We start from the raw sequence: 23,005 nt of genomic DNA, 5'->3' as shown, positions 1-23,005 counted from the left end.
TTTTGCATTGTAGACTGCATTTGTGGCAGCCATAGACTCGTTTGGCACACAGCTATCCCTCCCTTCTTTTAAATTGTCTTTAAATGCCAGGAGGATGGCAGTGAGGTCCAAAGCCCACCTGCATCAGCAGAGCCCTTGCCATGAACCACAGCAGACTTTGAATCCAGTGCTGACACCAGGAGAGGTGGTCCCTGGCATTCCCAAGCTCATGTACCTGCAGCAAAATGTAAGCTGTTTTGTGTTCAGCCCTGAGAATCTCACACATGGAAAGACACAGTAAACCCATACACAGGCCTCTGTTTTCTTTAGTGAGATGGTTGTCCCTGAAGGAAATATATTCTGTAGAAGAACGGAAATTATTCTCTTTCCTAGTGGAAATAACCATCAAAGACCCCATCTATTCACTAATCTCTATAATCTCTATCAGTCTCATGGGATTACACTGAAGAAAACAAGGTATTACACACAAAAACTTAATAGTTTTTCATTTAAGTCTAAATTCTGTGAATGTCCATTTGGACTTTTTAGCCAGATTTTTCTCTGGAACAAGCTAGTAAATGTTTTGCAAACCTGTATTCATAGTTATTTGGGTTTTGTTTCAGTAATTGAGAATCTGTGAAAAGCATCTGTTACTCTGAGTCCACAGCACTATTGTAGCCCCATTTGGTGAACTGTTCTGCTGCCTTAAGAACATCTTTAAAGCTGACAAGAAGCAGTTGGGACAACACTTGTAATTGAATTTGTAATCCAGAGGATCTGCCTCTGTCTTGCTTCCTGCTGCTCTGTCAAACAGAAGCTGAAGACAAGGAGAGGAGAAAAAAATCATATTCATCTTCTCTTGTGTGGTGAAAAGGGATGTCAAGCTGCTGCCTGGCAGAAAGGTGCACAGAGCTCTCAGTTTTGAGTCTAGCAGAGACCTGTTTCATGGCTTGCTGGCTGGTGGTGCCTGATTGTCCCTTCTTGCTAGGGCAAAGCCAGTTCCCCCTAGGCACTGCTCAAATATCAAATGAGGACCAAGTCTGCTCTGAAGAGCAAAGTGTGATATGCAATCAGCTTGCAAATCTTTTACCTTGCAAGTTTTTGGAACAGTGCTGCCTCTCTTGGGGTTTTGACACTCACCTTCCTTGCACTAGTGTAGTGAGTTTGATATTCTCTGACCAACTGACATTTTTTCAGAAATTATGAACATTACAAACATAAAACTGCATTGTTAGTACTGTGGGTTGCTTGAGTCAAGTGAAGCTGAATGCCTTCCTTGTACTTGTTCAAACGAGGTTGGATAAGGCCTTGAGCAACCTGGTCTGGTGGGAGGTGTCCCTGCCCAGGGCAGGGGGTTGGGACTAGATGATCTGTTGATTCCAACCCGTTAACATACTATGAAACTATGAAACAGCTGAACTTGGGCAGGTATTCATGTTTACCCTTGTTCAGGATCTGTGGGAACACCAAGTGGTAAGCACAGTATGGACTGATCAAGGTACCTCTACTGAAATGAGGGCCAGGTGTGAGCTGCATCTGCAAGCAGGTATTAGTGCATTTGGGATTGTGGCAGAAGCAATCTTGTAGTAATCCCCCATGAAGGAAGTCCCTCTGAGGTGTCTGAGACCTTCTACACTTCTCACTACTGGGGTGGTATAGAGTTAGTCCATGTTGCCCAAGGTGTCTACAGGCTTAGTTCCCTTTTGTGCAGTGGATCAGTGATAAATCACACATCAAAGAATGAGTTACAAAGGAGAAGCATGAGGCCAAAGAAAGCATTTGTGAGAAGGGTGGTGCTGCCCATTCAGCAGTGCTGGATGCTAGCTGACAGCTGAATCAAAGTGTGTTGCCAGCTTCTCTGATGACATCTTTCTTCCTACTGCTGTTAACAATGAGACCTTCCTGGATTGCAGGAAAGTGCAAACAAAGACTTGGTGCTTTCTCTTTCTGTGCTTTTTCATTTTGTTGTGTGAGAGGTGAGGATGACTTCCATTACAGCAGCTACCTCCTCACTCCCTGGCATAAATGCTGAGATATCTCATGCTCATGCAGAGTTTTAGGCTGCCATCAGTGCTCTTGATTTGTATATCCATCCTATCCCTGAACTAGGTTATTCTTCCCAAATGTACTTTGTGTGTGTCACATAACTGTCACTTTATGTGTGAAGATATCGCAAAACCTCATCTCATTTCCCTTGGGTAAAGCAATAACACATAATTAAATGATGACTACTTCATGAATGACCTTTGATTCATTTTGATGTTTTATTTCAAAGGGTAGGTCTTAGAGAGGCCACTAGAGCATAAAATTATCCATGCAAATATAATCTCAGTGTAATACCATTGATCTAATTCAGATTTCTTCTTTGTGTAAAGACTGCTCTGTCCAACTCCCAGCATTTCCCAAATGTCTGTGGTTTGATGGAGCCAAGGCATTAGAAAGATGCCTTTAATGATGGAGAGTCAATGGCTTGATGGGATGAAGGTTATTGCAGTCACAGGGATTTGGCACATGCAAGATAACAGGGGCTAACATATTGGAAAGAAAGCAACTGCCTTGCCAAGGGTAAGCTGATAAACATTGTCATGTAGAGGGAAAGAAGAGCAAATCCTGGAACTATTACTTGGGCTAAGGAAACACACGGTATAATCACAGAAGGCATTTGTAATCATTACTTTTCCCAAGAAATTCCTTCACTAAATTTCTATCACATGGTAATTTTGTGGTAATGAAAAATTGCAGATGAATTCTCCAGAAACCTGGAAAACACTTAGCTGAGGAAAATGTTTTGCTTAATCTCTTTAGGATGTTATTCTTTCTGTTTAGAAATTCATAGTCCCAGAGGATTAGCTCTAGGACCTGTGCTGTTCATAGTCACTCCAGAAAAAGCAGTCTGGGTGCAACAGTGGCCTCGGCATTGATTATTTCTTGGGTGAAGTAGCTAAGGAAGGGCATGGCCAGCCCCACCAATGTGTCTGTGGAGTAGGTGCTCAAAGACAGCCTGAGGGGAGCAGAGAAGACATTCTGCTGCTCTCTAACTGCTTGGATGTGCAGGTTTTTTCCTTCCTTGGAAAGGAACTTGAAAAGAAATGGAGAATGATAATCAAAGGCATAGAATGAGTTTGTCATAAGCAGAAAGAGTGATTAGAATAGCATTCTTCAGTTCCAAAAGAGATGTCATACAGGAGAGATGATAACAGGTCTATAAAATCACTGAGAAGGTGAAAAAGGTGGCCAGAGAGTGATTATTCACTGCTTCTCACAGAAGAGGAACTGAGGGGAGTCAAAGGAAGGAAACAAATTTAAAATGAGCGAAAAATACTTTGTTCACATGACAAACAGATTGGTTGTGGAACTGAATGCTGCTGAGTATTGCGGAGTTAGAAATGAGATCAAGGATTCATGGAAGATAGATCTCTCAAAGGTTATTTTAAAAAATGAAACATGGATGCAAATTCTTGCTGTGGAATTTTCTAAGCTATAATGCTGACAGGAGTCCCATTTTGTACCATGGCCCTAAACCTCTGGTACCTGCCAAAGACATGTGACGGGTCTAGACAAATGCATGATGGTCTAACGAGATCTGACCCACCACAGATTTCCATGTTCTCCTGTACACACAAGTTGTGGTGTTACAAAATATGTTGTTGCTTTTGTTCTCTTTGGCTGTGTCTAGACAGATTTCTTTGGGATGTTTCAGGTCTGTCCTGGTGTGGAACTGAGCTCCACAGGTCAAAGGACAAAGTTTGGATCTCAGTACACATGAAAGGTATTTGAGTGAGATCCTGCAGTGACCATTGTCTGCTTGTACTGAGACTTGTCCATAATGACCCAGGAAGCCAGGAGCTTTGCTTCCATGTGTCCATAATGCCATGGCTATTTTTCTATGAGGATTCTTTTAATTTCTTCAAGAAACTTGCTTTTAAATCTTCATAGCTGTAATTTTTTGTCTTTTGAAATTTTATTCTCTTTAAAATCTGCTCCTTTCTACCCTATGTCTGTGATTTCAAAACCCCTCAAACTGGCAGGCATGGAGTGGCCAGCTGGAACAGAAAAGAGTGGTGGCTGCCTTTTCTGCAATTAATTGCAATTAATACTAGAAAAATAACTTGACATAGGAGTCATGCCTCATTTATGGTGTCAGCTGTGAAGCACAGCAAAGCTGCTGTTGTAAAATCTGCTCCTTTCTACCCTATGTCTGTGATTTCAAAACCCCTCAAACTGGCAGGCATGGAGTGGCCAGCTGGAACAGAAAAGAGTGGTGGCTGCCTTTTCTGCAATTAATTGCAATTAATACTAGAAAAATAACTTGACATAGGAGTCATGCCTCATTTATGGTGTCAGCTGTGAAGCACAGCAAAGCTGCTGTTGTAAGTATCATAGTATAGTATGTTAAGGGGTTGGAATGGACCCTAGAGATCATCTAGTCACAACCTCTTGCCCTGGGCAGGGACACCTCCCACCAGAACAGGTTGCTCAAGGGTTTATCCAACCTGGCTGTGAACACTGCCAGGGTTGGGGCAGCCACAACCTCCTTGGGCATCCTGTGTCAGTGTCTCACCACCCTCACATAAAATAACTTCTTCCTAATTCCTGTTCCCAGAGGAGAGTGTCATGCCCTGGAGCTGTGCTTCCAGGAGTGTTTTTTAATTAGGTTTTCTCCACCACCTGGAAGCATAACTTCTCTTTCAAACAGCTTTAGGCAGTCAGCTGAATGCATCCAGGACCTGCATCATCTCTGCTGCCTCTTTGGAGCCCCATCCATCCAGGTAACAGTCTTTTTTTTGCTTTTGTTCTTCTAGGGATATCTATGCCTATTCCAGTCATTGGTTTGCAAGATGACTCCAGGGTGTTTGTAAATGGGACCTGTGTCCTCAACGATGAGAACTTCGTCCTCATTGGATCCTTCATGGCATTCTTCATCCCTCTCATCATCATGGTGATCACATATTGCCTGACCATCCAGGTGCTGCAGAGACAGGCAACAGTATTCATGTGTGGAGAGGTGCCCAAGCAGAGGAGGAGCAGTGTAAACTGCCTCAAGAAGGAAAACAACACAGAGAACATTTCAATGCTTCACAATCACGAGGGAGCATCTCACTTGAACTCTCCTGTAAACAAGGAGGCAGTGCTTTTCCGGAAAGGAACTATGCAGTCCATCAACAACGAGCGAAGAGCCTCCAAGGTCCTGGGCATCGTCTTCTTTTTGTTCCTCATCATGTGGTGCCCATTTTTCATCACTAATGTCATGTCTGTCCTTTGCAAGGAAGCCTGCGATAAAGACCTCTTGAGTGAACTCCTTGATGTGTTTGTTTGGGTGGGGTATGTTTGCTCTGGGATTAATCCCCTGGTATACACACTCTTCAATAAAACCTACCGCAGGGCTTTTTCCAATTACATCCGTTGCCAATACAAGACCAGTAAAAAATCAGCACTGCGGCAGAATCAGTGTCTGAATGTTACTTCAACAGCTTTATATGGGAAAGATCTGACTTTAACTAGTTATCGAAATGGCAATGAATTCAATAGCATGGAACTAGATGAAGCTGAGGAGGGCCTTGAATTGCAACCAGGGACTTCAGAGCTCTCCATAAACAGCTGTAATGTTGTAAGCGAGAGAGTGAGCTGTGTGTAAAGGTGACTCACGCAGTCTTTTGCTACAGTGTATCTGTAGCCAAAATATATTGTGTAAAAATGTAAGTGTTGGTCAATGGACAATGTAAATATTGCATTCTGAACAAAGCTTTTTTTTTTAAAAGAAAAAAAGAGTTGTCTTTCCAGTCCAGTACTTAAAATCATATATATTAATATACTGCAGTGAAGTTTAAGGTTCTATATTTACTGTTAATACTAGATCAGAACTATTAGTTACTTTGCATATGTCATGGACAAAATGTTTGAATTCTTCTTCCAGTGCATGAGCAAAAATGATGAATATTTATCTCAGGTGGAATTTGCTGGAGTCCAGAATGGCACGTTAATAGTTATATATCAAATACATGCTATTAGACTTGGTCAGTATAACTTTCTTTTTCAAGTTGACAGTAAATATATACTTTAAATCCTCACCCCTATTTGTGCCGTGTAAAGACTTTACAGAATCCTGGCAGAGAGACATCATGAAAGTGCAGTGGCCTGGGGGCACCTGGCCAGACATGTCCTGTTATACGTTGTGGCTTGCTGCCGTACTGGGTCAATACTGCACTTCCAAGCACCTCTGTTAAATTTTGACTCCCTCTCCAATCCTGCTGTTTTCTGTCCATTCCTCAGGAGGCTCTGACTCCCCTAAGGAAGGTAGGGAATGCAGTTCTGGTGTGGTTTTGCAGTCCTGGCGGGGGACATTTGCAAACTTGGAGAAGCAGCATGAGACACAGAGCAATCCTCAGTTATCTACTTCAACCCTTTCATAAAGGCAGGGCCTCAGATTCATGAGGAGTCCTCCTTTGGTCTTACAGATAACCATCAGGTCTGGGTCGGAGCAGGCTGTGCTCAGTGCAGCCAGCACTGCCTTCACAGATTGCTGGAGGATCACAGGCTTTGGCAGACCTGGAGAAGAGCACTCTGGCTTTGGAAGATAAAAATCTCTGGTCTTCTCAGTCCTCACATCTAGTTATTCTTTAGCTTGTTTAGCATTTGCTTTTATTTTTCAACTTGCAGTGCTGGTGATAGAACACTGCTTTGTGTGTAGGGCAGAAGCTGCTCTGTGTGTGGTCCTGGCCAGAGTCAAGCTGTGAGGAGCAGGATATGCCTTCCTGGGGCATGCTGAGAGAGAGGCATAAGCAATGGTCACTGCTCCTGTCTCAGGAGGAGGTAGGCAGAACTGAACAGTACCTGATTGGAATCACTTGCCGATGGCATGGATCAAAAGCACTGGTGACCAGGGACAGGCAGGAAGCAGACCTGGAGCTAGTCTACATGGAATAGCAATTTGGCTTAACTATTATATTTGATTTATTCCATTCTACTCCCAAAGTAAATTATAGTATATCATATTAACACCACTTATACCTTTAATGAAAGCATCCACATTGGGATTGAATGCAGTGTAAGTAATCTGCTTTTCAATACACACCATGTATCATTTGAAATAATTTTCCTCTGTGTTCCTGTGTAGACAAACCGTCCAAGGCACTGGACCTCTGGGGCAATGCCTCTCATGCAAATTTCCTTGTGTAGAGCATTGCCTAATGCCAGATATCACCCATAAGGTTTTTATACCTTCATTAACTACTACACAGATGCAGCAGTGCCCAACTAACACAGATGCATTTAGCATCACTGACAGCCTCTGGCTATGGTAATCCTCAGAACAGAGAAGCTTACACTAGGCGTGGATAAATCGCATTTTACTAACATGAATTGCTTGTACTCTAAGCTTGCTGTGTACTTTCCATTAAAATTAACTGGTAGAAGAAATGGAAATTTCTGCCAGTGCTTTAGGTAACATTGTGCTGCTGCATTGCTGTGTGCAGCAACAACCTGCTGAGGCCACTACTAAAACACAACATACAGGTTGTATCTGCTGCTGGATTAGTCCCAGACTGAAGTGTTGAAGCTGATGGTTCTTTTTTCTCCCTCATCCTCTCCTGGCAAAAATCCATAGTACTTCCATGCAGGCAGACAAGGTGTCCCAGTGAAAGTGTAGCTTATTGCTTGCAGAAGGCAGCAGAGATGCCCCCTGTGCCAGCCTGCAGATACCACCATGGGCTTCAATGCTCACAAATCCATGTGCCTCTCCAAAAAGGTCAGGTAATCAGTTGGAAAAGGACTGGCCAGAGATGCAAACCTGTTCCTTCGGTGACTGCCATTTGCTCTGAGTCAAATTTGATTATCTCAAACAGAACAGGAAAAACAAAAAGAGAAAAAAATCACATTGTTTTTTAAGTTCTTTCCCTTGGATGAATTTATAGCACATATTTTCCAAACATATATACGTGTGTATGTATATATATATGTGTGTGTTTGTACTTATATATGCACACACATATATGCATTTAAAAGCCAACCACAGGCTCTGAAAGCATTTAGCAATAAGTTGAATTACAGTCTAGCACGTGTCTGAATAAGTCATGTGAATAGCTCATTTTCCAGGGCATCCTTCAAGCTCAGTACAAGTCCACACACAGTATGTCTCTGCATAGGAGCCTTCATGTCTCAGCCTTGATGGTTCTGTTGTATGGGCAAAAAGGGAACCTACTCTACTTGGATGTAAATAATGGGAACTGAACAGATAATTTTCAGAATTTTTATAAATGTTTTTAAAAAAATCAGCACCAGAACTGTAAATATGTCAACCTCAGCTAGACCCATTCTGATGTACATCACTTGTCTGGATGAACAGCCAAGGGGACTGACTGCCTTACAGCGCTGTGTTCTCTCCCAGCCAGTGGGTGATAACATTTTTGTGAATGGTTAAATACTGTCACGTACCCAACTTTCTTTGGGTCATTCACATCAGGGTTTTGTGATGCTGCTATTAATTTATTAAAGAAAGTTTGTTGGTTTAATCTTTTTTTTTTCATGGTCTATCAGAAAATAAATACATGAACATGAGGATAATTTTCATTTCTCCTCCCATGCTTGAAGTATGACCCACAGTTGCTGAATAACAGAAACTAGTGTCAGCAGATACACCAACACTTCCAACCCCAAAACTTGTCAAATACAAAAGCGGTGCTAAACTATTCTCCCTCAACAAATTACTCACTCCAGGATTAACTCTTAAAAATGGCATTCTTTTTAAATTACGTCAATTTGAAGAATTGATTTAGTTCTCTGAAACTTAACCAAAGTCAGGTTGTGCCCACAGCAGCTTTGCTTCTCCTGAGTCATATTCATTAACCATGGTGGTGCCTCCAGGAGTCCTGCCTGGGGTTGTCTGGTGGGAGGACCTGCTGGAAGTTTTGTGAGTCCTCAAATCTCAGCTCAGGTATGGTTTTGTCTTACAAATAGTGAGTGTGCTAGTGTTTTGTTTTGAGTTTGTACTCAACAAGTGCAAATAATACCTTGTAAGTGGTGCTGTAGGCTGAGAAGTGTTGGCTGCTTTGTTTCCCTAACCAGATGGAGTTGTGCCTACAGGACAGTGCACACATAGAGACTCCAACCCAGCAAACAGACCAACCTGCTTGACCTGCACCAGGGAGTCTGCTCATGAGGGCATCCCAGGTCAGAATTAGCATCTTCCTGAGCTGTAGGAGCTTTCAGTCTTCCCCACCAGAGGTCAGAAGCAAGGCTGGCCATGGTGTTCAGGCACATAGTTTTGTCCCTGGGCAGCCTGGTTTCCAGACCTGAGCTGGCTCATCTACATCTGTGACATGTTGCCCCACACAGCCAAGTCTGGGGTGTAGCATCCATGGAGTCAGCTGTGGTGGCTTTGCATGCCTCAAAGACTGTGCTTTGAGGAGAAGGCCTGTTCCTTCAGGTCTGTGCCTGCTGAAGATATGATCATCTACCCTGAGGCTGCAGCATTTAGGAGGCAATATGGTTCAGAGCCAATGCTGAGGAGCCTCAAGGCATCCCACCTCAGGCATCCACCTCAGCATGGCTCTCCTTGTTATAATGACTGTGAATCAGAAATAGTTTTTACCCAAATGATAATTTAAAGATGTAAATATTAGGTGATGTGTGAATAGTCAGTGTGAACAGTGTCCTTCCTGCTGTTTTCTCTGCAGAGACACTCATGTCAGTCATGAATGCCTTTCTTCTGGAGAGCCCTACAAAGAGATTCATCACTGAGCGTGTAGCATGCCCAGTGCTCTTCCCTTCACAGTCTGCATCTAATGTGCTGGAGCCACTACGGCCCTGGATATGGAGACCCAAATTCCAAAGGAGAAACATATTTTAAAGGGAAAAAAAAGAAAACCACAAGCAGCTCTCCAGAAATATTGTTTAACTCTGAGCTCTTGAAGGGTGTCTGATACTGTGGCAGACAAATGATCCTAATCTGGCATTCCAAAAGCAGTGCCTGTCTTGTGATAAAGGCACAGATGTCTCTTGGATCAGTTTCCTCCCTGGGTCACAGTATCATTAGGACAGCTATATGCCAAGAACTGCTGTGCATATGAACACACATCCCAGAGACCTCGAGGGCCACAGGAGATGTCATCACACTTCAGTTCTTCCCTTGAAGAAATGGGAATAGCTGAAAAGCTGGGAAGGAAACCTGTGATGGGAAAAATCAAACATAACTGTAGGTGTTTCTGTGAAATGTTGGCTGTTCTAGTGCTAATGTAGTGGGGGGGTGGATGCATGTACCAAAAATTGCTTTTGTTTTCTCATTTTTAACTATGAAGTGTTATTGACTGTTCTGCCTCTCCCTCATTTTTCTTCAAGTCTCAGGTCTTCAGCTTGTTTGCTTTTACCCACACTGAAACTTGTGCTCTGAAGCTGTCAGAAGTCAGCAAAATATCTATGTGATGTGTCATTACCTCTCAGCTGTGCAGGGATGCTGCAGTCCCATAACAACATGAGGTTGGAGAGTCTTTAGGTGAGGGATTTTAGATCTGTACAAGACAGACAATCAATGCAGTGAGGCACAGATCTTTAACAAACAGTCAAGTGTATGAGCTACACACTGAAAAATTTTGCTTCAAACTGTCCTAAATCACGGGTTCTGCTGACAGCAGGAGGACATGTGGGTACATGGGGAGGGAGTCTGGCAGCAGCAGGGTGCCTGCCCTGGGCAACCCTCCCTCACGCTCCCTCCAGGGGGGTGCTTGTTTTAGCACCCAGCACACTGTGTCCCAGCACACTGCCCAGCAGGGCTCACTTCGCTCTGTGTTGAGCAGCGCAGAAAAGGTTACAACAGCCTGTCCTCCTGGGCCACAGCTTCCAGGATCTGTGGAGGGGCCTGGCAAGTGGGTAAGTGTCTAGTGCTGACACAGTTCCAATAACTCTGGTTGCTCTGGGGTGGTGACAGCAAGAGAATCGTACAGACTGCTCACAGCAGCCAATGGGTGACAAATGGTTGTGGAAAATTTAGGCTGTGGAGCAATCCTTGTTACATATTACATCTCTCATGAGTGTTGTCTTTTGCTCTTCTTCCCAAAAAACCAAAGGACCTCTTAAGAGAAAAATGCAATTTCCCCAGTGGTTTCCTGGGATAACAGCTGCTGCTTTGTGACTCCAATGGGTACCAGCACTTAGGTGACTTGAAAAAAATAATCATGCAGCATCACACAGGAGCTTGTGAAATCCAGTGTTCTGAATTTTCCTGTACTTGAATTGTATAAATTGGATAAATTAACATTTCATTAAAATACAGTCAAATTATCCAATGTATATTTTAATAGAATCTAATCGTGGCTTTTTGAGTGATTTAAATTTCTGATAAACTGAAAAAAAAAATCTGTAAACTGGTGCCTGGTTGCATTTGTTAAACTTCAGTGAAGTGTTACATCTGTGTGTGCTGCTGATGTGTCTCCTCCTGCAGAAGGACAGGTGGGTGCCAGTGATGAATGCTCATCAAAGACACTGAAGATTTTAATCAGGATCCTTTTCCCTGACTGATGCCCAGAACAGCTCTCCTGTGACATTTTGGGAAGGAGGAGTTCAGTGTCTCTCCCGTGGGGCTCACACTTCTCAAAGATCATGGCACTGCTCAAAGCAACAGGTAAGTGCAAATGCCTAGCAGAGATCTCAGCTGTGTCGGAGGTTTCTTCCCTACAGGCACCAGTAGTTCATGTCCCAAAATATCTTCAGAGAGGAACCACAGGTCACTGTGGCTCACCTGTGAAGCCATGGCAAGGTCTGTTCCCTCAGCTAAGTACTGCCCCTTCTTTTTGCAGCTCAGCCACAAGGCTAGGGCACAGATGGGCCTCAAGTGACCATTTGTTCTCTCTTGCACCTTCCCTAGGTGTTGCTAAAGAAAAGACTGCCTGCACCTTCCACCAGGCTGTTCTGTGACGGCATTTAGAGAAGTGCTGGGATAAGTTACTGACTCTGTGCAACACAGCAGGTAATGCAGCAAACCATGGTGAGCAAATATGGCTTTCCTTAGCCAGACCTTTCCTTCTTGAGGGTAAATGAATGTGATTACCTGTTGCTCTGTACTTAGTCAGCACTTCTGCTTTAAAAAATAGATGGGAGTGTGTGTTGAGCCTGAGCTCAACACCTGGTGATAAGCACAGTGCAGGGACACAAGTCCAGGCATGGGTATAGAGAGCACTTTTGATGAGAAGAGAGCAGAAAGCTTGGCTTGTTCCTCCTGGCAGCCAAAGATGTGTGAAGAAAGCTCTCTATCACATTATCAGGGAGTGCTTGCTCTAAGGAGGGAGAGGAGCTATTTAGGCTAGAGAAAAGCACTGATATATGGAAAGGGCCAGTAATAAAGCAGGAGTTAGAAACAGGTTTCTAAGTAGTGGGGCATTCCAGGTGTGGAACTGGAATTTCCTGGTGAAGCAGCAGTAACAGCAACTGAAAAGCTTATTGAGGGCTCAGCTCTTGTATTCACACAGGAATTTATGCTATAGGGGTACAGAGGGAGGGCCCAGCTCAGCCCTTATGTCCTCAGCCTCCCATTTGGCAGAGCTTAGGCACCAAGCCAGCCATCTGCACAGCAGCACCTCCCCAGTGACGTGGCCCAAAGTGTGGGAGGAATAAACATCTTGAAGCAAGAACACTATTTTTGGGCTATGGTCCTTCCAAGTCCTAGCAAAGCCATGAGAAGTGCCACAATTTTGGAGGAAGGCAGGCAAGGCCATGCCAAGTCAGTGCATCCCCCACAAGTAGGACAGTATGAAGTCAAGGGACCATGAATACTGTGTTCCCAGCCCTGAGCCAGCCCCAAATTGTATGAAGCAATATCTCATTTTTATTCTCAGAAGCATCCAGAATCAACCAGCTTTAGCCCAAGCCTGTCTGCATGAAGTCATGTAAGCATGTTTTATTTACCCACAATGGCATTTTCATGGACGTTCAGTGCTATTGGAGAGAGTCTCAGAGTGCTTGAGAGAGCTGAAGCCTTGACGTTTTATCCTGTTTGACTGCCATTAGCTGGTGTAGTTGAGAAAACACTGGTGAGCAGCTTTCAGGTCTGAGCCTGCTTTGTGCTTGCAATATCTGTCTTTTTAAATGCTTTTCTTTGTTGCTGCAACCGGAACCTTCATGATTTTGTTTCAGTAAAATAAATTGTGCTGGTGGCCTTTTTAAGGTCCCTGTTGCTCAAAGTGGACTCCGCTGAACTTGGCAGGCATCAAAGTTATTGTTTTCTCAGTGTGAGTTCTTCTAAATAAATTGGCATTATGGGCACAAACTTCAGGGCAGCTACCAGCCAAGACCAATTGGAGAGTCCCAAAGGCTGGGGCATATTTCCAGTTCAACAGTTAAGAGCTGGATCATCAGATAAAAGGCAAGGAGTATTCTCTCCTGGGCTTCATGCATCAGGTGGGGACCTCTCTGTGGCACAGTTGCTCTCCTGGGCTCCCTGGGCTCCCTGGGCAACCCCAGCTCTGCAGTCAGACCCTGTGAGGTTGCAAAGGATGTTTGGGTGCCTAGAGACAGGATGGGAACCCACATCCGATGTTTCGATTTTCTTCTTTTATGAAAATTTTCTGTACCCATTCCATGCAGAAAACTGTCCTGGATGGTTTAACACCCTCTTGGCATCTGTTTGCTGTTAGTGAAGTTGCACTGGTGTGCTGTGGCCATGCAGGGTGGGGAGGGTGACACAGCCAAGGGTAGCCTTGGAGGGAGGCTGTAATCTGTGTGAAGATCAGGTTCTGTTTGGTTGGTTATGGATGTTTTCCACTACTGCATGAATTCCAGTGAAGAGTATTCTGCCACCCTTCATTTGGTTTTAAATCACAAAGATATCTAGATAAGTGAATTACATTACAAGAGCATGTTCCCTAGTTTGTAAAAAAACCTTGGAGATTTAGTACTTGGGTTTGTTTCTCCACTCATGAAAATAACTTCTGCAAGTGGCTGGTGCTTTGGTGAGGTGTGACATCCAAGCACACCAACAGTGTGACATGCCTTTACCACCTCCATTTGCAGCTTCCCAGACAAGGAAAGAAAAACCATAGTTTGTGGGTGATCACCGATGGCCATGGCTCAAATCCCCTCACTACAACTCCAGGAATTTGAAGCAACCTTTCTCACCTTCCATCAAAGGCAAAGCAGTGCAGCCTCATTTGGTATCAGAGCAGGCAGGGGTGCTGCACAGGCTCTCCTTGCTGTCACAGATGAGTGCACACACCACTGGTGACTGCAGCAGGGCTGTCACCCCATGCCTATCCAGCCCCCATGCTTCAGGAAGCAGTTGACTCTCCATGGAGTGAGATCCATGTAAACACCAAGCTTGTTTCTTGGGCAGACCCATCAGGAATGGAAATATCAAGGCCATGTTTAGGAATTTTGAATTAGTTTTCTCTTATTTTGAAATGTGGCTGACGGTGTAAGACTTGTGGAAATGGCACTTTGTTTCCTTAGTGGAGCAGTCCCGTGGTATGTCTGGATGCAGATCTGGCACAGGAGGCAAGCAGCCCAGGATGGCAGGGACATGAATCTTCAGTTTTGGGGCAAGCCTTGTGGTGGCTGTCATTTCTCAGCTGGTTGTTTTGTCTCTCTGTACTCTGGGAAGAGTATCTTGATACAGACAGTTTGCAGAGCCATTTCAGCTGTTCAGACAGCTCAGCCACAATATGTTGCCTCCAATTGTTCTGTTAAGCACATGCATCAGCTGTATTTGTTTGCCTTGAAGCTACGAAAACCAGAGACCCTACTGAGAAAATTCAGCTTCTACATAGGTATAAAGAACTTGACAGTGCTATCAAATGTATGCTGCCACACAAGGCAGTGAGCTGCAAATCTGCTATGGCCCATGAAGCTCTTTAGATTCTAGACTATGTCATTAGTTACTGCACTCCCAAAGCCTTGACATCTGGAGGCTGAAGCCAGAAGGGCTGTGTTACTTTACATCTTTCCAAGATCTAGGTACTCTCTAGAGCTGCAGTGGGTCAGGGATGTGTGCTGAGACCTGTGGAGGCTGTGGGATGTGTTCTGAAGTCCGTGGTGGCTCAGGGATGCAGGAGCTGGTGCCAGAGTGAGGCAGGGACATAGAGCAGGGTGCAGTCCCTTCTGGCTGAGCCTCCAGTTTGAGCTGATGGGATATTTATGTGGATGCTCAATGGCATGAGTGTGGGGGGAGGGCAGAGGCAGGGGATGGTTTTGGCTGACACATGTTCGGGGAGACACAGCTTTGGTCAGTGTACCTGTGCTGGGCCAAGGTCATGATGCCACAAGGACAGAGGCATGAGATGATGATACTTGGCAGTCAGCCTGGAGCCGAATGATGGAACAAAGGTGTGACACTTCTCTGCTTACCAGTACAAAAAGAAAAAGACTTCACTGTCTTACAGTGAGAAAGCCATTATCCCTTCTATTTAATTTTCATGCACTCAGTACTGAATTCTGGCGGCACCGATGCTGCACCTGCTTTCCTCTTCCTCTGCGTCCAAGCACAGATGCTGACACCCAGTGGCCATGGAATTTCTAGCGCCTGTACGAAATGGAAAATTTCAGCAGAGATGCCTTTAGCCAGTGAGATACAACTTCTGCCTTTTCATGTCCTCAAGTGCAAGACCTCCTGAGACACCACAGAATCACAGAATGGGTAAGGCTGGAAGGGAACTCAGGAGCTCATCTAGTCCAACCTCCCTGCTCAAGCAGGGTCCCCAAGTGCACCTTACTCAGGATTGTATCCAGTTGGCTTTTGAATATTTCCAGAGGAGACTCCACAACCTCTCTGGGCAGCCTGTTCCAGTGCTCTGTCACCCTCACAGTAAAGAAGTTCCTCCTCATGTTCAGATGGAACTTACTGTGTTCCTGTGTTCTTGTCAAGCAAGACACCACGCCTTGCTTTATGTCTTTCAGCCATGATCAGGTTTTAGTGGTTGAAACACATGTATTTGGAGGCCAGTCAGAAAAAATGAAAAAATATGAAGATGGATGTAAGGAAACAGAAGGTAAACTTGTTTTCAAATTATTCCCTTGTTGGCAGCTCGCAAATAGACCTCAGTGAGAGAGGGAGGACGATTTTTGAGATCAGAGAGCTTGGCATTCGTCTTTCTTGTTTTGCTACTTCCCAAAAGCAGTTAGAACATGACAGACTAAATTGATTTTGCATTTCCCTGCAGCATGCACAGGATCATGCTTTCATATGTTTGACAAGTATTGACATTCTCTAGGGACAAAAAAGCTCTGTAGGAAAAGTTGCTTTTATTCTTCAACAAATGGCTCTAAGACTTTATCAGTCAAAGACAGAGAAAAGACCCTAAACTCAAGGGTATGCAAAGACAAAGACATGCCTCACCAGACATGTGGGGCTAAGATGGTAAAAAAAGTATGAAATCCAGATATGAGCTGGGAACGATAAGAGCAGAGCATGCAAAGGAGGGATTTTAAAAGAGTTTTACTAAGGATACTAATTATGGACTACAGCAAATGAATTAAAACACTGTAATGAAACTACTGTTTGAAAAAAAAACATGTAATCAGTGGAATTCTATAAACATGGGAAAAAGCATACTACTGAAATTCTAGCAAGGTTGAGGCCTTTAGGAAGGTGGCTGGCCACCTATTAGGATTAAATTACGCAGATGTGGTGCTGCGAGAAAAGCACGTGAGGAGTGTTTTGCTGCTGCTGCAGTGAGAGCCCTTTGCAGGGGTAAGTTTGGGGAGCAGGGAGACCTGTGCCAGCGCCAATCCCAGCTTTCCTTGCCTAAACGCTTCTGTAAAGCTGCAGCATACAGATACCATAAGTAGATGTACTTAATTTATCACTCTGTTTCTAGGCAGGTTTCTAGGCAGGCTTCAGCCTAACTTTTATATTTTGTGGCTACTGAAATAGCTCTGATCTTTTTCGGGGTGAGTTTTAGCTGTGGAGGTACAACATCTGCTCCTTTGCCATCTCTTACCTGCACCCATGTGCTTTAATTCTTCTTCCCTTTTTACCTTTTTTTGGGCAAAATTAGACTAGAAACTTTGAAAGAGTTTAAACCCCTCCAGGTGGTTGGGGTTGCTGCAGCATTTGGCCCACTTCAAATGCCTGGGCTCAGTGTTCCTACCTGATGAAGTAGGTGAGATCATGCCAGATGTACCCAAGACAAGAGGGTGAGCTCTATCTGCCTGCCCTACTTTTCCCCCCGGGGACATTCACAATGCACTCCTGATTTTAGTAGACATTTTAGCTGTTTAAGAGGCTGGCAGAACATCAGAGGCCTAATGACAGTTCTGAAAACCCAGAACCCAAATGCTCCCCAGTTCTGGATGAGCCAAATTCCTCCAGAAAGTACCCAAATCCACTAGAATGGGCTTGGCTGAGCATCTCTGCTCATCCTGGTCTTGCAGAGCAGGAGATTCAGGCTTTTTCCCACTGAGACTGTCCTGTCTGATGGCCCATCTCTCCATAAGGGAGGCACACACAACACAGACCCCAGAGCAAGTCAAAGCCAAATATTTGTGCTGCAAAACCCTTGCTGGAAACCAGAGAGGGAAGGAAGGGGACCTGTAGCTCGCAGGAGGGAACCAAGCAAAGAGCTGCTCCCTCCCATGGCACAGAAGAAGAGATGCTATCCTGAGCCTTCTGCATCTGGTCTGTTGCATGAGCTGTACATTCCCTTGAATTGCTTTGCTGAGCATGTTTTGGAGACATCTGAAGGCCAAGTCTCCCTAAACTGGGGCTGGGGGCTGCTTCTGGGCCAAGTTAGCTTTAGTCCTGCTTCTTTCCCTCTCTCCTGGTTCCTTTCAGCTTCTCTATTAGATCAACCTTGCAAGTCCAGTTCCTCTCTCCAGTTCTAATGGGCTGCATTCATCAAGGTAAAACACAGTATTTCAATGCTCACTGCATGCTCATGGGTATTTTTAAAGTAAAGCCATCCCATGCTGGCTGCCCTGGAGCCCCAGGAGACAGTAGAGGTAGAGGTCATATCTCAACAACAATGAAACTTAATTTCTGCTCCAGTCTATGCATAGACCATTTTTTTTCTGGTTCTTTCCTCCTTTGGTTGCTCCCCAAATAACATTGGGCTGTTGCCCATTTAGCAGTGGAAGCAGCTGATAGTGATTGAATAATTTTGCAGTTGGATGTGTAAGACAGCACTTGCTGTGTTGTTTTGTGCCTGATTGGATTAGCATGGCTCTTTACATAGCTGATTGACACAAACTTGATTTTTTTCTCTGAGCTTCCACAGCTCTTTAGAAATTCCCATTTTGAATAAATGCTCTTTAAAGAAAATATGTTTTCCTTGTTTTTCAGATGAAGTGAAAGCACACTAAATCTCTGGGTTTACCTTCGATAGTCCTTTGAGAAAAAAAAAAAACGAAAACTGAAATGGGCTTGGAAAAGAGTATCTCATCTGGTAATTATTTTTTTAATTCTGTTTATTTCTATCATTGTCATAGTGAATGGTTCCTTAAAATCAGCAATTTCAACAGCTGAATACACGGTGTTGAGAAACATTTGGGTGCTTCATTGAATTCTGGTGCCAACACCTACGTCCTAGAGAAGTTCCCAGACTGCATTTGCTGGAGTAACCCTCACTTCTCCTCTGAAACATCTGTCCTTTGCAGTAGCTGTGATCGTGCCTTTTTATAGCAAAATTTCTCTCAAGGCCTCCCCACTTCAGCTTTTCAACAGACAAGGCACAGCAGCTAATAAATAGCTCAAGTAGCTCACATTCAGTATTTGGATGCTCTCAGCAGACTCAGTGCTGGGGACTTGGAAGACGTGGTGAGAGCAAGGTGGGGTACAGGGATTAAATGCAGGTGTTTGTGCCCAGCACTGTGCATGAGGTATGTGTCCTGTTAACAGACTTCTAGAGTCCTTACAAAAAGAAAAAGAATGCAAACAAACCCTCAGAAAAACGTGTTATCTTTATTCACAGCAGTTTCCACTGCTTCCTTTTTCTCCCTCGTCCTGTTATCAGAAACAGCTTGCTCCAGAGTCAGTTTAAAACTCCTCCAGTTTTCCTGGGCCCGTTAAGGCCTGGAATTGCGACAAGCAGCTTCACAAATGGAAGCAGGTAAGGAAAGACCCATGTGGGCTATAGAAAGCTCAGGTCTTCTCAGCTGTCCTTGGGATGATGTTCTATAAGCAATCCATCAAACACAAGCAGTACAGCAGTCGCAAGCAGAGTCAGCATCCCATAGATGGATGCAATGGCTTTCCTGCTGGGGACCTGAAATGGGCACAGACTGTTATCCCCAGTACCAAGACACAGCTGAGGACATGCTACAGCATCCCTGTCAGACAATGCCACATCCCAATGGCAATGCAGGAAGTATTTGCTTTGCACAAATTTCTTATACTTTGAATTTCATGAACCACAACATTTGAAAGGTGAATACAAAACAAAGATGAAGGTGTATGTCTCTAACTCCCAGCATTCAACTACCAAACAGGTGTTAGCTCATCTCTGAGGACCACACAAAGGTATTTCTATAACCAGTTCTCATTCATCAGTGATGCCTTAAAAAGCGTATAGAAAAGCGACCCACTTGCTTACACTATATGGCCATAAGGAAAAGAAAATAGTTATCAGTACCAGGGGATAAGTTCTCTCTAAGTGACCCCTCAGACCTGAAGAAAATGTCATCAATACCTATACTTTGGATATAGACAAATTCACCCACAGCATCTGCTTTCCCCACGCGCTGTCATTGACATGAATGCAAACAACTGGGATGACAGTGTAAAGAGCATGAGGCTTTAGCCCATCAAAATGGCACTTCTTTAACACAGCTAGTAAAAGTCTCTGCTCTTGAGTGGTTAGGGGCGTGATAATGGCTTTATTTATTCTGCTGTGCATGCAAGTAACTGCTGCATTTGACAGAAGTAGCCTGGGCTCTTATGAGCAGTATTTGGGTCTCTGCTGTGAGTTTATGGGTTGCTGTAGACACATTTCATATCAGAAACAGACACACTTACAAGGTTGTTTACTGAAAATAAACTATTGTTTGTTGGAATATCTATTCATGTTTGGCCCTTAGACATTTAATATATTGTTTGATTACTAACTGTAGTTATGAATAGTTATAGACATCCACACATAAGCACTTTGCTTGGGCATGCAATTGGCTGCCTTGGTACTTACGTTTTCTTGCACTGACCAATCAACATAAATATTATGAGACTACTTGAGAGACTCAGAATGACTGGAATGAGGATAAATAGCTGCTTGTCTTCTTTTCTGGACACTGCAAAGATAAATGACAGCAGATTAGAAAATTCTAGAATGGATTATATTACCTCTTACAAAGCTTGGGCTCAGATGCTAACTCACTGTGCCCATATTTGTTACCCTATGTGTCATTATTTATTTACTTACATATTACAGATATATTCCAGGTATATGTTACTGTATAGGGTAACATGCTCCTTCAGAGAGTATCGCCTCCATATATATGTAGCCACTGCTATGTGCCCCTCTCCTGCCTTGTGCATCTTGCAGCAGAGTCAGTGCACATGACGACAGCCCAAGAGAGCCCAGAGGGTGCAAAGGAACTGATCCGTGGTGCAGGACAGCCAGGAGGATGCTCTGTGCAGAGACTGTGAGTACCACATTCCCTCTCCTGCACTGCAGTCACTCCTCCATCCCAGCTGTCCTCACGCAGCAGGGAAAGGTGCTGCTGCAGAAGCATTAATATTTTGAGGCTTGCCTGCTAAGTGCAGTGGAGATGCAAAGCTGATGGAATGTCTGTGCTGGAGTAGGCTGAGGGTGTAACTAAACCAGCATCACACCTGCAGTGCTGGACACCAGCAGATGTCAATGGCAGACATCAGCACTCGGACCCAAACAGGATTTATAAAAGATGTAAAAGAAACACTGTTTACTGTGGATTCCATACCAGAGAAACAATCCTGTATCCAGTCACTCCAAAATCCCTGGTCAGCACAAAAAATATTTGTTCTCCCCCTGACACGAGCACATGAAATGTGGCTTTGATTCACTCTAGGAATGGTTAAAGCTGTCTCCATTTGGGTTGACACAGACTGAGAAACAAAACAGAGAGAACAAATGTCAAGGAATTACATGCCATGTCTGGTAGCTCTCTGCCATGACCTGATGCTCCTGAACATACTGCCTAGACTCTGCAAACCCTTAGATTAAGTTTTGGCAGTCTTAACTGAATTCATAATAGTTTTAGACCAGCTAATGCCAACAAGATGATTATGAAGAAAAATCTACTGAAAATACATGCCACATGTATGTTGCCATTTATGCCTGTTAATTCATGGAATTATTCTTTTAATTACCTAAGAAGATTCATGTGTAGAATATGGAAATTAAAGAAAAAATGCCCTTCATATGTCCCCTGTGATTAATTAGTCCTTTTTCATTTTTGCTGTCCAAAGTACACCTGGGTGATGTACAAGGAAAAAGCAGCATGCATAAAAGATGTGTTGTGACCCAGGTCACTTCAAGAGATTAGATTTCTAGTTCTGTTGGACCAAGTTGTGCCACTGTATTCAGGGAAACAAACTACAACAAACTTTAAATTTCCTTGCTGACAGCTTTCCAAGATAACAGGCAGGAGGTCTGAGAAAGTGCTTTCTCAGAGCCTTGTGCTGGGATCTGATACTGGTAAAGCAAATGCTGCAGATGGAGGTCAGAGGATTAAGTAAGGAACATGTGCAAAACGGAGCAGCTGACCAGCGTTTCCCACCAGCAGCACCAGCCAGCACCCCTGCACTGCCTGCAGCTTGGTGCCTGCCCACTGTCAGACACCAGGCAGGGCTCCCCCACTCCTTGCCCACCTGTGGTACAGTGTGTGTTGTCCTTACCACCCAGGCAGCCTTGGCCTCCTCCAGATCTTCTGCCAGCTGAATCTCATACTCCAGACACTGGGGTGGTGTTTGGCCACCTGGTGGGCTCCATGCCACATGGAGCTCCTCAGCTGCAGACATGGAAACCACCAGCTGCTTTGGGGGTGAGGGCTTTACTAAAAAGGGGAACAGAAAGAGAGAAGAGGTTCATTCAGATAGCTCTTGGTGGAAAGGCTTCAGTTAATCACCATCAAACTCTCCTTCTTCCCCACTGATGGGATTCCTGAGCTCCCTTTGCTCTAAGCCACAGTGCTGGAGGAGAAGGATGTCACAGAGGGTGGAGGGTGGGTTATTTATTTTAGCTTGACACACATGCTGGAGTGGGTTATCACTCTGGGCTGCAGTTACAGGGGTTTTGAAACACTGGGGTGTGAGCACTGTGCTCAGCACATTCCCTTCACAGTGCAGCCAGGGCAGCCTCAGTCCCCACAGTGAGACAGTGCAGCAATGTTGGCCTGATACTGCATCCTGGGAAAGACACTGGTTTATGTCAGATGCACAAAGCCACACATGAAGCACATGGCAGCACTAATTGAAACCAGAAATCCTGCTCATTAGCCCAGTGGCTTATCTATTTATCTCCCTGGCATGTGGGTAAGTGCATCAGCATTGTAAGTGCCCATAATAAAGACAGAACACATGTAATGTTTGTGCATCATGCTATGCTTTGCTTCCTTTCCCTGTCTCTGATGGGTTTGAAATCCAGCTTTACTCTGGCAGGCCCCCTCACACCTTGCACTCAATTCTCCCCAGCCCTTAGCTGCATTTGAACAGCAAATCCTAAAGGTCTCTCCTGTGCTTGCAAGCAGAAGAGCAGCTGTTTCAATTCCATCAGGAGACAATGAAGCTATCTCAGTGGCTGCTAGAGCCAAAAGCCCCATAGCTGCTCTGACATCTGCCAGGCAGGCCATTTATGTCCCAGGCTGTCCAGCTGCCAAGTGCTCTTGGAGACACGCAGTGACTCTCCAGGGTGGGCGCTGAGTGGTGTTGCACACCAGCAAACATGCCTGGAAACTAAAGTCCTGTGTGGCACATACCACAGCCCCTTCTCTGGGGGAAATCCACTCAGACACCTTACAGCCACAAAAGCACACATTTGTTTGAGCCCCCTCATTGCAAGACATGAGCCTTGTGCATGGGGTGGCCATGTGGGTCCCCAGGGCCCTGCATTACCTAGGTTGTGAAGGCGAAGGGTGACGT

The 23,005-nt window shown here is 44.5% G+C and overlaps 2 protein-coding genes across 2 annotated transcripts in view; one reads left to right on the top strand and one right to left on the bottom strand.

The window, feature by feature from the left end:
- HTR2C (5-hydroxytryptamine (serotonin) receptor 2C, G protein-coupled) overlaps positions 1-5,788 on the top strand; it is a 41,684-nt gene extending 35,896 nt beyond the window's left edge. The window contains exon 3 of the mRNA XM_009084246.1: positions 4,782-5,788. Within this exon, the coding sequence (XP_009082494.1) occupies positions 4,782-5,614 (833 nt within the window). The 3' untranslated portion in view covers positions 5,615-5,788. The remainder of the gene's footprint in view (positions 1-4,781) is intronic.
- A 13,326-nt stretch (positions 5,789-19,114) lies between these two features.
- IL13RA2 (interleukin 13 receptor, alpha 2) overlaps positions 19,115-23,005 on the bottom strand; it is a 9,468-nt gene continuing 5,577 nt past the window's right edge. Inside the window, 5 exon segments of the mRNA XM_009084245.1 lie at positions 19,115-19,157; positions 20,073-20,175; positions 20,827-20,971; positions 21,764-21,921; positions 22,979-23,005. The exon segment at positions 22,979-23,005 is cut by the window's right edge and continues 14 nt beyond it. Of these exon segments, the coding sequence (XP_009082493.1) occupies positions 19,115-19,157; positions 20,073-20,175; positions 20,827-20,971; positions 21,764-21,921; positions 22,979-23,005 (476 nt within the window).

Source organism: Acanthisitta chloris, unplaced genomic scaffold (genome assembly GCF_000695815.1).
Source record: "Acanthisitta chloris isolate BGI_N310 unplaced genomic scaffold, ASM69581v1 scaffold821, whole genome shotgun sequence".
Taxonomy (NCBI): domain Eukaryota; kingdom Metazoa; phylum Chordata; class Aves; order Passeriformes; family Acanthisittidae; genus Acanthisitta; species Acanthisitta chloris.
Note: the sequence above shows the minus strand (reverse complement) of the source record. Positions and strands in the feature narration are given on the sequence as shown.